At 46.3% G+C, this 15,265-nt stretch overlaps 1 protein-coding gene across 1 annotated transcript in view; it reads left to right on the plus strand.

Annotated features, from left to right (window-relative positions):
- The first annotated feature begins 11,334 nt into the window (after positions 1-11,334).
- LOC138498336 (fibrocystin-L-like) overlaps positions 11,335-15,265 on the plus strand; it is a 339,059-nt gene continuing 335,128 nt past the window's right edge. Inside the window, exon 1 of the mRNA XM_069622135.1 lies at positions 11,335-11,419. Coding sequence (XP_069478236.1) covers positions 11,335-11,419 — 85 coding nt within the window. The remainder of the gene's footprint in view (positions 11,420-15,265) is intronic.

Here is a 15,265-nt window from a genome sequence, read left to right on the forward strand (position 1 = left end):
TAAATGAAAGTGTCCTTATACAACACACGGGTGTATGTAAACACTTTCATTTACACCAAACAAGGCTTCTTGTGGCACTCCTACAGTTTAACGGCACCAAAAGGGTACCGTATATGTGCGCTAGTTTAGCGCACATATAAAACTGGCGGAGTGCCACAAGAATAGGCTTCCAAAAAGCCCATTTACGAATGTGGCGGTTGCTAGGTTGGTTTCCAACCCATCCCAGCAACCGCCACATGTATTCCAAAAGTGGCGCATTCCTTCCGATTTCGGAGGAATGCGCCACCTTCAGAATAGGTCTTAAATACCGAAAAGGTCGCTAAGCCTTTTAACGTCCTTTTCGATACTTAACACCTGGATGAGAATAGGGCCCTTAGAATGCATAGAGTAGAAAAATAGAAGAAAATGAATGTGTCTTCTTCAGATAAAGTATGTATGGCGGTGGTTGAAGTGGGCGTGAGTGATGCTCCTCTACGTTTGCAATTCAGTTTTAGTGTTCCTATACTTTTATTTTAAAAAGAACTGTTCCAGAATGGTTTTGTTTTAAAATAAGTGTATGCTCTGTGTCACTTTAGACAGGGGGCACGTGTTTTTCTTTCATTCGCCTTACTGGGGATTTGAACCTATGATCTGCTGGATCAGCTCCAACCTCACATCATGGTGAACTATCATAGAACTGCTGAGTTGCTGTTATTTTGTTCAGTGGCCTACTTGGGACATGGCCCATTACCAAGCCCCATCATAGACCTGCTCCCGCAATAATTAGAATTTTTCTTTTGCATTTAAGCAACATAACGTGAAAATACTGCAGGCACAGCTGTACTTGCAGTTAATGGGAAGGTGGGAGCAGGGATCTACTGGCCTATTGTTAAGGATTCTAATCGGGCGTCACACACCAGACCAGGATTATTGATACTGGGCTAGGCTGCAGCGCACAATTAAAACACTTTACTTTATTAACTAAGAATTCTGATTGAGAAGGCACCCAACCCGTCTCACACCCACCTTTGCAAACACCCCAGGTCACAATGGACCATGAACCAGGCCGGTGGATAGTAATACAATATTTATTTATTTTAAAATTCAAAGGAAATCACACACATTTAATATAGGGCAGCAATCACCAGTGTGGTGAGGTAATAATTTACACTGTAAAATGATAGAATACACTTAGTTTGACCTTCTAATATAACAAACACAAAGCCCAAACAAATGAGAGCAATATTACTTTTTGGGTAGATAGCACCCCAGTTAATATTTCCCCCTGCAACGCTCCCTCAAACCCTGATTAACTGAATTTTGGGTGGATACAGAGAAGTAGCAAGGAGTCAGGTATACTAGGCAGCAAACAGAATTAAAATCCCACAAAATGGGAGGCAAAAGCCTTTGTAATTGCACAAAATAGCACTCGAAATTAGTACATATTTGTTTTACACGTGCAGTTGAATGAATAAGGTCGAAATTAGTATGGCTGTCTCAAATAAGTCCGAACACTAGTAAATACAGGGCAATGTACTAGCAACGAGCATTCGATTCAGAAAATCAACTTTGGAAGGAACATACAGTGCAACAAATCACACGTGGAGAAATTACATTTGCTAATTTTCACGGGTTTAAATGTCAAAAACAGCTTTAAAAATGGGTGAAACAGGCAAAATCAGAAATGCTGTTTTTATGCTGAGGGACAAATGCATATCACAGGGATAATATGAAAGTGTAAAGGGAACTCTAAATGAATGATTGGATGAGATTCTTAACAGGAAAGGAAATTCGGTTTTAAAAGTGAAATCAGTGGACAGGGAAAAAACGGTTTGGAAAGGAAAGGACACGTTTCACTTAAACTAGATTTTAGTGGCTAGAAAAGAGAAACGTCACCCGTGAATAAGAAGGTTAAGCTGCATCGTAACCCCTTCACGCTGTGTGCCTCTTTTAGGGAGAATTAATTTATTTAATCAAAATAGTACTAAGGACTTACACAAGGACAGAAATTAGTTGAAAGAATGGCGCTTACTCTTGGAGATCAATGACAGGATGCACAGACGATTCTGACAGTTTTAAGGATTTATGCTAAGGCAGTTATGGGATTTCTATGGGATGGGACCTTATACAAGGTAACAGAGCAAGGGATGCAGTTTGTGGTTGTTGGGGAAGGGAAATACTCACAAGAAGCACTTGAATGGGGTAGTCTGGGCAGCGGACTGGGTTTTTGAACAGCAAGGCAATATCTGGTCACTGCTCACAGCAACGGGCTCTCCTAGAATGGGACGGCTGGGCCTAGTCTGGTCACTGAATAGCGAGGGTACAGCTGGCATGCAGGTAGCGGGGCAAAAAGCCGGTTTGGTCAGTGATACTCTCAAAAAGGGTACCACAGATTTTCCCCCTTTCTCCCTGAGCTACTGGGATTTTTAGTGGGGTTTTTCTGGATCAGTGGTTCTGCCTGGATAGAGTCAACTATGCTCTGGCTTGGCACTGGAATCTGGAACCTTGCAGGATGAATTTGGAATGTCTGGATACGCAGGAGCTGGAAAATTCAGAAGAGAGAGTGTAGAGCTCCCCAGGCCCCCCTTTATGTAGGGATCATGACATCACAGGATTTACTATGGGGGCAGACCTTTGGCTTGACATGCCTCTAACAACTGGATTGGTCAGGGATGACTTTGTTAGGGTACATTCTGGAGTCGGCAGAGCCATACCTAGGGTCTGCGGATCTCCAGCTCTCAGAAGGCCCTAACTCCTTCCAATGTCCCAAAGAAGTCGAGGTCCACACAAGGAACAAAGGGCTACTGCTGTTTTATTATAGCAAACAAGCAAGGATCACCCGTATGGAGCAACATCCAGTCCAGGCACATCTCACTGATTTTGAGCTCGCAGGCCCCTTTTGTACACTTGTGATGTCACAATCAGCGTCACTTACCAAAATGCTTCCCTGAACCTAACGCCACTCTGGGTTGGTTCCCTGAGTGGTAGGTCCAGTATAGAAACATATAGTGCGCAGTGTTACTGGTGGACACTGTGTCAGGTGGTAGACTTGGATCATCCCTAAAAATTGCTACCTGAAAAGTGTTACATTAGAGAGCCCGATGATTGGCTGGGGATTCCCGCTGCCAGCCCCTAGCCCCCAGTGTCCTCATTGGTCAGACGGCGGGCCCCCAAGCCTGCGACTACCATTGTTCCCAGCCCGCACGACACCTGCTCTCTTACAGTGTGTATCAACAAGGTGTGACTATGTGACAGTGTGTAACAATGGGGTGCTTCTACTAATGCCATGAGAACGGTCCATTCCCACTGCATGATGTAGGTGGTTTGTTGCAATTCGTTGCAAGCTCAGTCCCAGAGGTGAGACGGCCGTGTCTTCCCAGCTTCCAGGTCTTGGCACCATATCAGTTCGGCAGAGTCACGTGTGAGGAGACCGTCGATGAGGCCAAATTACTTTGATTTCATTTGTATTTTGGCTTGGAATATTCTCTGCTATAGCCGGTCTCACCATGGTGCAGTGGGTGAGCAATGTCACTTGCAAAATCATAGCTTTGGCGGCAGCGGTCCCTGCCAGGGCTGTTCTGCTTGCACAGCATCTTGCGGTTTGAGATGTATGTGAGACGATTCTGGCTTTCTGGATTTTCCTAAGGCCTACTTCGGCTCTGATTAGGCATTCAGTGTAATTGTCCATAGGTTTAAGGCATGTCATGGTCAGTCAGGTCCCTTGAATGCCCCTGTCCATCCATAGGGTTAAAAGCGTGTAGTATCTGCAAGCCTATACACAAGCTCTTCTGTCATCTTGCGTTTCTGCAGTGCTGTAGCAAGCCTAAGTGGCAAAATAATAAACATGTAGACAGTATGTATATGTCATGGTCCTCTAACTCATAGAACTGTACACGCGTGTTCTTCGTGTGGATTGGTTTATGAGTGTCCCGAATGTGCAGGTTGCACGTGTGGTTGCTGTCTAACGCAGCTATGTCGTCATGGTGTCTCTAACAACCTGCAGCATGGTTTGCGGGAGATTCAGTCAATTCGGTCCATATAATCATCTCCTGCACGGTCTTGACTGTCGTCGCTTGGTTTGGATAGAGTCCGTACCATCGCTGGGTTATATGGTCGGGTAGCTGACTACCGGCCATAGTGCGTGCTCATGCTGGGAGCGGTGGGGATTAGTGCAAACTCATACGGTCAGTGGTTATTCTGTCGGGGGTGCTTCTTCCGGTTGGGGGGGCCCATCGGGAGAGAAGGGACACTCAGATTTTCCCTCTTCAATCCCCCCTCTGGTCGACTTGTCGACCACAAAATTATTGCTCTGTTTGTCATCTCTCAGGCGCCACACCTTTGTGATCCCAGCCAGATGTCCAAAGTGAGTTACCTGATCTTCAAATGATCGCATCATCCTCCAGGCTTGCAGTAAACACACTTTCCAACATAAATCTTTGGGCGCCTTGGATTCTCTAGTTTCATTGATGGTGGATACATGTCTGATTCCATTAGCTGTTGCCGTAGTCTTTCTCATTCCATACGTATGATATCTGTCTGCTGGTCATCCTCTGCAGGCAGGAGTAGCCTCATTCCGATCATTTCTTCTGCAGTCATCTTAGATTTTGCCATGCACGCTTTTACTCCAAGTAGCAAGGCCATCCCCATGATCAGGCCTCCTTCCAGCATTTTTAGACCATCTGATAGCCAGAATGGCATCCAGGACCAAAGGTACGAAAACCAGCTCCCATCCTTCTTTGTGCCTTTTCGATTCTTCTTCCATTTTGGCGTGCATTTTTGCTAATTGTGATACTGCCTCATTGTCTTCATCGTTTGCCGGTGTGAACGTACAACAGGAAGTTCCAATCTTTGCGCACACTCCTCCCTCCATTGCTGTGAGGTGGTCCAAGACATACCTGTTTTGTAAGGCCACCAATCATATAGCTCGAAGCTCTTCCTTTATTGCGTTAAATCCGTTCACTGTTCAGTTTATTGTCATCATTAGCTCCCATCTTGTAATTTGAAGCCATTTTGCATTTGCGTACATTTGGAATCCGGGATGTATTATTGCCGAGAAGAACATGGCCGTCCTGCTGAACAACCAATGTGATGGTGGTACTTCGTCAAGAGCAGTTTACGATTGGCCCCAGAAGTAGTTCCCTTGTAGTTTTACTCTCCGTAATTTCCCATCTTTGGTGGTGATGTTACCTGGTGGTAGCTTGGCTGGAGATAATGACCTCTTCCTTCTTCTGTTGCTTTCATTCATTTTTGGGAAGTCGTCTATTTTGACATGTTTCATAGGCACTACCCTTGAGGGTACATTGACATGTGCCAGTGAACAGATACCTCCCCAGTTCGGTGGTAGTTTGTTGTATGCTTTTGATCCACAGGCCCAATAATGATCCATGAGTACTGCCGTGCCTGATCCCATCTCCACTATCTTCTCTATCCACCTGCATCCCTCGTTTGTTCCTACTTCAATATCCCTGTTGTGTTGGTAGCACAATGTTGGTGTTGTTAGAGGAATAATGGTCAGTGGTTCATCTTCCTTGTGTAGCTATGTCAGCAAGCTTGCGCTCCTGGCCCATTCCTTAAGGCACTTGTCATTTTCTTCCTGAACCTTGTTTACTGCAGCTTTTGTCAATGTTAGCGGCTTACTTCCCACCACTCCATCTACCTATCCTTCTTTAGTATCTACTTTCCCAAATACCAACATCTGGGGCCGCTCCCAGCAACCAGGTTCTCAGCCTGTTTCCCTAGCATTCCATTTGCACGGCAGGTAGTCCAATGTCACTTCCTTAGTTTCCCTTTTTCTGGTCCGTCAGTTATGTACCGTAGTGCTTAAGTGTGCTGCCAATAATTATCGAACATAGGCAGTGTTTTTAAAACTATCCTTGTATGGGTATGTTGACTTTGATCTCCATCTGAGTGTTGCTGTCTTCCCTTTGAATCTCCCTCGTGTCTGGAACAGTGCGAGATATAGGAGAAATTGTGTCATCATTGCGGGTACTTCTGTAGCTACGAAAGTCCTGGAGGCGCTCATGGCATATGGGATCAATGAGCAGACATAGCAGCTGTCCCGTGTAGTGTACTTACCAATTTTCGACATGTGTTTATACCACATGTTTGTTATGTGGGTTGTACCAGTGAGATATGCGTCAACCCCATTAACATCAGCACCAGTGCTACGTTTACCTCTCCTTACCTTTTCAGCTGTGCTGGTCGTACCACCTGACACAGTGCTCCTTGCAGCATTGGTAGCGGAAGTGTTAGTATCAGGGGTTGCAGAAACAAGTAAAGTGGTGTACAGTTGCCAAATGACAGCGATAGCAGCCCAGTGGACAGCATTAGCCATGCGGTTGTCAGAACACCTTTTATTATCACAGCCATGAGTATATATATATTGCTTACCACCCTGTCCAGCCGTTGATGAGATGATAAAGTTGCCCGCCTGAAAATAGCGATAAAAAGCGTTACTTATTTTAGTATTTGTAAGTACTTCAAGCCCGGTGCACTAAATAATCATTTACTGCCCATGCAAATAGCTCTTCCCAGATTTTTCGTATGGATCTGTCTCTCAGTATGGGGAGGGCGTGGTGAAGTTGTGGGTACATTTGAGCTATGTATTCTATAAATGCATTGTAATAAACACGTGGTGGCCTTGGTCTGGAGGGTGTGGGCCTCCCTACAGCATGTATATATTGGTGACCCAGTGCTTCAGGGTGTTCAATTGGGGGTAATATCTAAATCAAATGTTCAGCCTACCTCTAATATTCATTCATATGCATTTATTAAACGCAGAACCCTGCATGTGCGGATAAAAAAGAGAAGATATTAAGACAGTGTATTCCTAATGAGATTGTGCGTGCTGTATGGTCATATCTACATCAGGACATTCTTCATCTTTTCCGTGGGTATCTCCTGTAGAACTCTGTATCGTTTAATAGTGAAATTCAGTTTATTAATTTAGTTTAATCAGTGAAGCCGTGGGGAAATCAAGTGCTTTTGAGTGCCTGACCATAGGGTGGTTACTACACTCTCACTCACTTGCGTTAAGGTAAGTATCTACATTTGAGGTTATTGCTGGAGGACCACTGCTGCTATCTGGTGTGTCTGTCGTTGCTGTAGCAGTGGCCCTGTCGATGGTACATTGGGGTTAGGCTGATGCTTTGTAGGGCTTGACGTTGTGGAGGTGATACCAAACAGTTTTATTTTCAAGTTTGACTGTCTTATCCGCGACTGCTTCAACTATGTGCGGCCCAGTGAATCTGGGTGAATTCCACTTTCTCAAATAGTTTTGTAGGAGCACCTGGTCTCCGTTTTTAAAAGGCAGTTCTGTTGGCTCCTGAGTGTCGTCTGTTTCTTGTATATCGTTCTCCGACCTCCCCTGTGTCCGTCAGATCTGTTGAGATATAAAAGAAGCGCTAGAAACAAGTGAATTAACATATTCATGCATTTCAGTGCCAAGAATTTCTGCTGTCCCTTCCCAATCCTTGATGGCCCTTGTGGGTGGAGCTAACGTGAGATGCATTTGGCTTCCGGTAACCACCTCGTGGGGTGTGAGGTGGTGATCTGACCCGGGTTTGTTCCGCAGTTCAAACAGAGCCAGGGGCAGGCAGTAACGCCAGTTCTTCTTAGTGCTTTGCTGTGTTTTGGCTATACTCTCTTTAAGGAGTCCATTGAGGCGTTTGCAGACAGCATTGGCCTGCGGATGATGTGCACACGAGAACTTATGCTTTATCCCTAACAATGTGGTTACATGCTGGAATAAATGGGGACCAATGTCAGACCGAAGGACCTTGCAGACGCCCCACCTTGGGAATACCTATTTGACCCGAAATGTGGCTGCCCTTAGAGCATGGGAGCATGGGCCCACTTCTATCCACCTTGAAAAGGGGCAAACTACCACAATCATGTAACGGTAGCCTTGACATGCATTGATCATATCAACGTAGTCGATGTGGAGGTGTAAGAATGGACCTTCGGGCTGGGGTATTACTCCTTTGATCACCTTAAGTGTGTGGCCAGCAGTAAATTGTTTACAGGTTAGGCAATTGCTAATGAAATTGGATACATGGGTGTTTACCTCAGGGCAGAACCATGATTCCCCAATGCGTGGCACAATCACCTCTTTCCCTGTGTGTGCACGATGAAGTAGTTGTGTTAATGCTATTTTTAATGATACAAGGGGCATGACTACTTTCCCAGTGTTGTTCTGCCTCCACAGGGCATCTGTGGGGGACATTGAGCACCCGCCTTTTACTCAGAGTTCTTTTTTCATCATTGGGGCTGCCGCCTGCAGTTCCATTATCTGCGTCTGTGGTAGATGATTATAACCTTCTTTCATTAGCATCTGTATCGCCCCTCCCCTCTCTTTTTGTTTTTCTTGGAGATCCCACACTTCCCCAAAATAGGAGGTGTGTTTTGCATAGAAGTCTGCTGCTTCATTCCCTTTTGATATCGGGTCTTCCCCGTTAGTGTGTGCTTGGCACTTCACTAATGCGAGTTCTGCCGGGTATGTTATAACCTCTATTAGTTCCCCTGGTAGAAGAGTGTGTTGTACTGGTGTGCCATCTGCTCTCCTGAACCCCCTTCTTAACCATCTTGCTAGGCCAGAATGTACTGTTGAGGTTACGTAGGCACTATCCAAATAGACAGTGACCCTTTTCCCTTCACTTTCTCTGAGGGCTAATATCAAGGCCACTAATTCTGCTGCTTGCACCCAATATTGGGTGGCTAATTTAACACATTTTACCACCTCGCTTGTCCAATCCTCTCTTAATCTTACCACTGCCGCCCCTGTTCTTCTCACCCCATCGCCTTAATCAATTGGTGATGACCTGTCAATATAGAGCACCTCTCCACCCTCAAGCGCATCTTCCTATACTTTGCGAGTCTCTGAGTAGTGCTCAATAGCTTTTGTACAATAATGGACATATTCTCCTTCTTGAAATTTTTCTGCCAGGAAGTGTGCTGAGTTGACATTCTTACCCCTCACTATCTTTAGTTCAGGTCGTGAGAGGATCATTTCATATCCTGTTGCTCTCTGTGTTGTAAGGTGCTTTTTGTCTTGTGCAGAATCGCGAAGAGGGCATGCTCCACATAAAGTGTTGTGGAACATCCCATTGTTAATGCTAATGCTTTTTCTACAGCGAAAGCTGCAGCAGCCAAGTGTTGCTCGCAAGGGAAGTGCCCTGTCGTTACTGGATCTAGTTGCCCGCTGTAGTATGCAATTGATTTGTGGCCCAGGCTTGTCTTTGTGTGAGCGCTGTCTTCATTACCACTCCATCAGAGTGAGAGAATATAAAGAATTCTTTTTTATAGTCGGGGTACCCAGGACTGGGGCTTTTGATATTGCTTCCTTTAGTTCATTGAAAGCGTCTGTCATTTCTCGTGTCCACCCCAGACTTTTCCCTCCCCTTTGGGCTTCCTTGAGGGCTGTAAGCAGAGGACCTGTGTAGGTGCTGTAGTCGAATACACATGCTCTACAATAATTGCATAGACCAAGGAACTGTTGTAATTCTCGTACTGTTTTTGGTTGTGGTGTTTCGAGTATTGCCTGTGCCCTCTGTGGTGCTATGTGCCTGCCCTTTTGAGATATTAGTTGGCCTATGTACAGAACCTCACAGTATTGCTGCTTTTCCTTGTCTACGTTGTTTCCTTTTTCTGCTAATACAGTGAGCATTTTAACTGAGTCCTTCCGGAACTCAGCTTCTGTGGTGCTGCAGATGAGGATATCATCCACATATTGCAGAATCGTACTCTCTGTCTCAATGTTGCCTAGGTCCATCTGGATCACCCGGTTAAAAATCGATGGTGACTCGCAGTACCCTTGGGGCAATCTGGTGTGTTTCCACTTTGTGTTGCGGTGCATAAAGCTTGTTAGGTCTTGTGAGTCTGGGTGTAGTGGTATCGAGAAACAGGCATTTTTGAGGTCAATCACGGTGAACCATGTAGCCTCAGCTGGAATGCCACAGAGTAGTGTGGCCGGATTAGCCGCTACTGGGTATTCTGCTTCCACAATATGGTTGAGGGGTCTCAAATCTTGTATGAAATGCCATGAACCCTCATTTGCCTTGCGGATGGGGTACACAGCAGTGTGGCAGGGGGATTCTGATGGGACGAGGATGCCTCTTTCTATGAGGGCGCTTATCGTCTTATAAATGCCCTCATCTGCTTCCTTCGACATTGGGTATTGTCTAACTCTGGGCAGAATTGCTCCTTTTTTCAGTTTTATTTTCACTCCTTCTATGCTTTTAATGCACCCCACATCATAGGGAGAAGTTGTCCATAGTGAAGTGGGTACCTTTGATAAGTCTTCCTCGTAGAAGGGGGGTAGTGCAGGGAGGGGTACTTGCAATGCCATCGCCAATTTCTTGGCCACTTCCCTGTAGGTTAATCATAGCCAAAAGTACACACTCATCCCTAGCATCATCTCACTCTCTCCTTTTTCTTGTGAGAAAAGTTCCTCGGCTGATACTTGGGTCAATCGACACCCCTCTGATAGTGCTATTACTGCCCTCCATGCCTTTCCTTCGTCGTCTAGAGCGTGTGCTGCAATCCAATCCTCTCTAGCCACTATTCTCTCTATGTCTATGGATACAAACGTTCCTTTCTTCTCATCTGTTGGCATCTAAGGCCTAAAGAGATACTCACCTGGCCTTCCCCACACTTTCCCTGCGATCCCAGATAACCATGCCAGTGCCATGTCTGTCTCGTACTGAAATACTTTGGGGTTTACTGGCTCCCCCCTCTGTATGCTTTTGCTACAGTACGCCTGAAATATTTGCCTGGCTGTGAGCATGTGTATGCCTGGTTTGGAGCACACTATACCTTTGTCTGTGAAGGAGATGGTCATGTTCAGTCTGCTCATTATGTCACGTCCCAAGATGTTTACAGGCGCGTATTTAGTGTAAAGTAAGGGTAGTGATAAGCCATGATCTCCTATAGATAAGGAGATGTTATCAGTAAATGGAACCACTTCTCGAGCCCCAGAAAATCCTTGAGTGTTCATGGCATCGCCTGACAACGTGTATTTCCCCTCCCGTACGCATGACCTGATGGCTCCCATGTCGACCATAAAGGAAAAATTGTTGTCACCTATCGTCACCTTTATGCGAGGTTCCTCCGCAGGGTTAGGTGTTACCGATAGGATGGGAAACAGCAAGGTAGTCTGTGGGCTGCCCTATTGCAGATATAAGGAGTGTCCGTTCCCAGTGTAAGGGTTGTGTCCCATTATTGTAACCCCTCCCATTTTTGTCACTGGCACCACTGTTACCGTTTCCATTGGTTTCTGTACGTTGTCCTGTAACTGCGTCAATTGCTGTACTGTTTTTATATGTTGTGGTTGTTGTTTTTGTTGTGGTTGGGGTTGCAATGTCCCTGGCACCTTTTGGTGTTGTGTCTGCTGCTGGGGTATGCTTTTCTGTTGTGGCATTGGCTGCTGCCCTGCCTGTGAAAGGTACCTGCTCTAGCCTCCTTGGTAGTTTTGTTGTCCTTGCTCATACCACCCTTGTTGTATTGCTCTGTATCTGCATGTGCAAGAAATGTGACCTAACTGTCCGCACGTCCAGCATTGGGATGATTCTCGTGCCTGCCATTTGAATCCTCCTCCTCCCTCCCCTTGGCCTTTCAATCCCTGCTGTGGGTAGCCCTGGAACTCACCTCCAGAATGGTGTGCTTGTGACCCGAAGCCCTGCCCCCTAGTAAACCCCCCCTTCCTCTAAAGTTTGGTTGGTATCCGCCCATACCCATATATCCCCCCCATGGGTGGTTGGTACTGCTGGGCTGTGTTATATTGTGGCAGCTGCTGCTGGAGCTGCGGTTGGGACACTGCTGTCTGAGTTTGTAGTGCAGGGCTGGTGATTACTGCCCCCTCTAGAGCGTATTTTGACAATTTCTTCTGCACTAATTTAGCTTTGTCTGCTTTTCTATCCTCCGCCTTTTGTTTCATCTTCTCCTGCCATAATCCGCAATGGTGCACTATTGTTAGCTGTATTTCTGATCATAACTTTGCTTCCATCCCCACTAATTTCTTCAGTTGTCTTTGAACTGGCTCTGGTAACCCTTGTATTAAGATGTGATATAAGGTAGCTATCGTTTTGTCCCACGTCTCTCGAGTCTCAAGGCACCAAAGTTCTTGAATCTCTTGAATGTAGCTAACGGGATCCTCATTGTCACGCATCTTGCATGACATTATTCCCTATGTCTGATGTGTCAGGGTATTGTGTCCTTAGTACCTGCCATACCGCATGCCTGCAATTTGCAAATGGAGATCCGTCATGTGTTGTGTTTTGTGTTGTCACCGCTGGGAACCCCGCCTTCCTCCATATGTCATCTTCTGCGTAACCCAATATGGATACTAGCAACCCCTTGACATCCCCCACTGCTAGCCTGCACCTGCCATCAATTTCTCCATTTCGTATATATCTATTTTCCTGCTCCTCCACTTAATGATGGTAACCTGTACCTAATGTTTTCCTTGTCCGTGTGTTTCCAGGGTACACATTGTGGCCTCGTCCTCCCTCTCTCTAATAATGGCATCTGTGAATATTCAGCCCTTTCTTCAGGTGACCGTCTATACTGTCGTATCTGGATAGGTCCTCTCTCATCTTCCATGTCTGCTCCAATGTCTATAATGTCTATATTGTGTGACCCGCATGGGGCATCCCTTGTTCCTGTGCGCCCGCCCCTATTGTGTGTTAGAGCTGCCCCATCTCTTCTGCGCCCGGGGAGGTTTCGGAGCCTATTCGTGTAGGGTGTATGCGAGGCTACTGCTGCTGGCGCGTCCTCAGTCATTCTGTCAGTATGCTATCCTCCACTCCTTTCATCTTGTGTCCTGCACTCCCGTGCCTGTTCGCGACATGTAGTTTGTTTAGCCCTTCCTTTCTTACATCATTACTGTCTTCTTCTTCCTCACTACAGAATCCGTCTGAGAATCTTAGTTTGCGTGGGAGTGCACTGTTACGCTTTCGAGATCAATGTTTGTAAAATGAGTTGCGTTCTCTTCTCCCCCCTCCATACTCTGTGCTCCAGCCCCCCTCCAGTGCTCCCCAGCCATTCTCATGCTGCTCCCCGTGTACCCCTTCGATACCCGCCGGCCCTGTTGCTCTTCCCGTTCCATCTCGTCCCCCCTGGCCGGATCCAGTTCTTCCATTATTTCTTTGCTTACTTTTCGTAGTGCTCTCTGATCTTCATCTCTCTGACTTCGGGCCCCCCTGCCCTTGCTATCCTTAGCTCCTTCAATCTGCCTTCCTCGTACTTACGTGTGTTTTCTAAATGCCATTTCTCGTTCAGCTTCATCTCTTTCCTGTTCTTGTATTCTACCTCCCCTCGCTTCCGTACTCACCTGTCTTCTCCCGCCCGTCGTGATTCTCTCAATTACACCTCTCTGTTCCATTTCTAATAGCGCTTCACGTTCCCTACTTTCCCGCTCCACCTTCTCCTTCCTTTCTAGCTCTGACTGCTCTTTCCTTTCCTGTGCCTTCTCTTCTATTTATTTCACTAACATGTTCCTTTTCTCTTTCAATTCTGCTATTCTTGCCTCTAACTTCGCCTCCTCTTCCTCTTGTGCCAGCTCCCCCTGCACATCGTTCACTGGCTTCCCTCTGCATCCCTGCCCCAGTTCCAACCCCCCTATGGCCTTAGCTGCCCCCTCTGTTTCCCCCGTAGTGGTCCCTTGTAACTTCAATAGTACTTGTGCTGCTATCCATTCATCTTGGCCCACCCCTGTAAATTAATTCTTCGCCTGCCGCAGCCCTCCCTTGTCGGTACCTGGGCTGCCTGCCTCTGCCCTTGTCCCATTTGGTGGGGCTTTGGGGGCCTGTGCGTTCGGGGCGTACGGGGGGTTTGTACATGGGATTTGAATAGCCCTCTGCTGCAGGGGCTCCGTAACCTCTTTCAGTTCTCTGATGGGGTATAATTCCTGCTCCTCCTCCCCTTCTGCGTCGTGCACAACACTGGGAGGTGCAGGGGGTGGAGCCCAGAAATCCCCTCACTCTTCTTTGACCTCCTGTACACTCATCCCTGGATAGTACCCCTGAAACATGCGCCAGAGCTTGAATATTTCCATACGGTTTGCTAACTTCTTTCCCTTGTATGTATTTTGCAGGTAAGGGAGTAGTGACTGTAATATGTCCTTCGAAAAACTGCTGTTAGGTGGCCATGGTACCGTTATTTTCCCGTCCATACCCTTGGACCATTATACTCTGTATTTCACTATTCTATCATAGAATGGGAACACCACACACAATTAAGACTACAAGTGACAGTACAAATTCACCTTTGGTACAAGCATGTACTACACAATAAAAGTGGTAGTGATGGCTGAGCAGCCACACTTATCTCAAGAGTAAGTGAGCAGTATCAAATAGTTACACAAAGGAAAGCAATTATTATGATTCAAACAAACACTGACTCAAGGTTTCTGAGTAAAAGAATATACATTTATTTACACATCAGTTGTATAACATTTCACTAAAATAAAGCAGTTGAAAAATCATGTTACCAATACAACACTCCCAATAGATTCTGGACAAGTTTAAACTCAAAACGAAGTGTGAGCAAAATGGCACTCCAGCAATTTAAAAAGGGAAGGAAAAACAAAATTAGATTAAAATTGAGCAGCACCAGCAGGTAAGTAAGCAGGGCAATCTAGAAAGAGGAACTACAGTGATGGAACCAAATCAGATAGGCTTAGGGCTAAAGTCAATAGGACATAAGTCTTTTGCTCAAGATCACACAGTTCAGGATAGTTTGCGGTTAAGTCTTTGCCCAGAGTTCTGGACGAATTTCGTCGGTAGAAAGGATAGTTTAAAGAGAAGAGAAGGACAAGCCCTCGGATTGGCGAAAGGTTTCACACACCTTCACTGCGGCTGAATGAAGCGTACAATCGGATTTGCACAGTACCTTTAAATGGAGAAGAAGCTGTAGCTGAGGCAGACGTTTCTGGTAGTTCCTGCAGGCTCATGGTTCCTGAAGCGACTGTCGGGCTGACACGAAGTGGGAAGACTGGAGGGTCCTGCACTACCCAGGGAAGAAACCAGCAGCAGAGCAAAGCAACAAATAAAGGTGCGCTCCTTAAAACCCAAGCAGGGTCCGACCTTCCTGGCTATCCGGCCCACTGTAGCTCTGTACAGTGAATTCGACCAGAGGAGGGAGTCCTGGCTTGCAGTTTGGGCGAACTGGTTGGTCCCACCAGCTCAGGGGAAGAAGATTTGTGGAGGATCTTCTCCGTCGTTTGAGTTCGAGGATTCGGACCTGCAGCAGGGCTTTACCAGGCGGTTCAGTCGTGGTAGGGTTCCTCTTC

This window comes from Ambystoma mexicanum, chromosome 5q (assembly GCF_040938575.1).
Source record: "Ambystoma mexicanum isolate Mex_15411 chromosome 5q, UKY_AmexF1_1, whole genome shotgun sequence".
NCBI classification, from domain to species: domain Eukaryota; kingdom Metazoa; phylum Chordata; class Amphibia; order Caudata; family Ambystomatidae; genus Ambystoma; species Ambystoma mexicanum.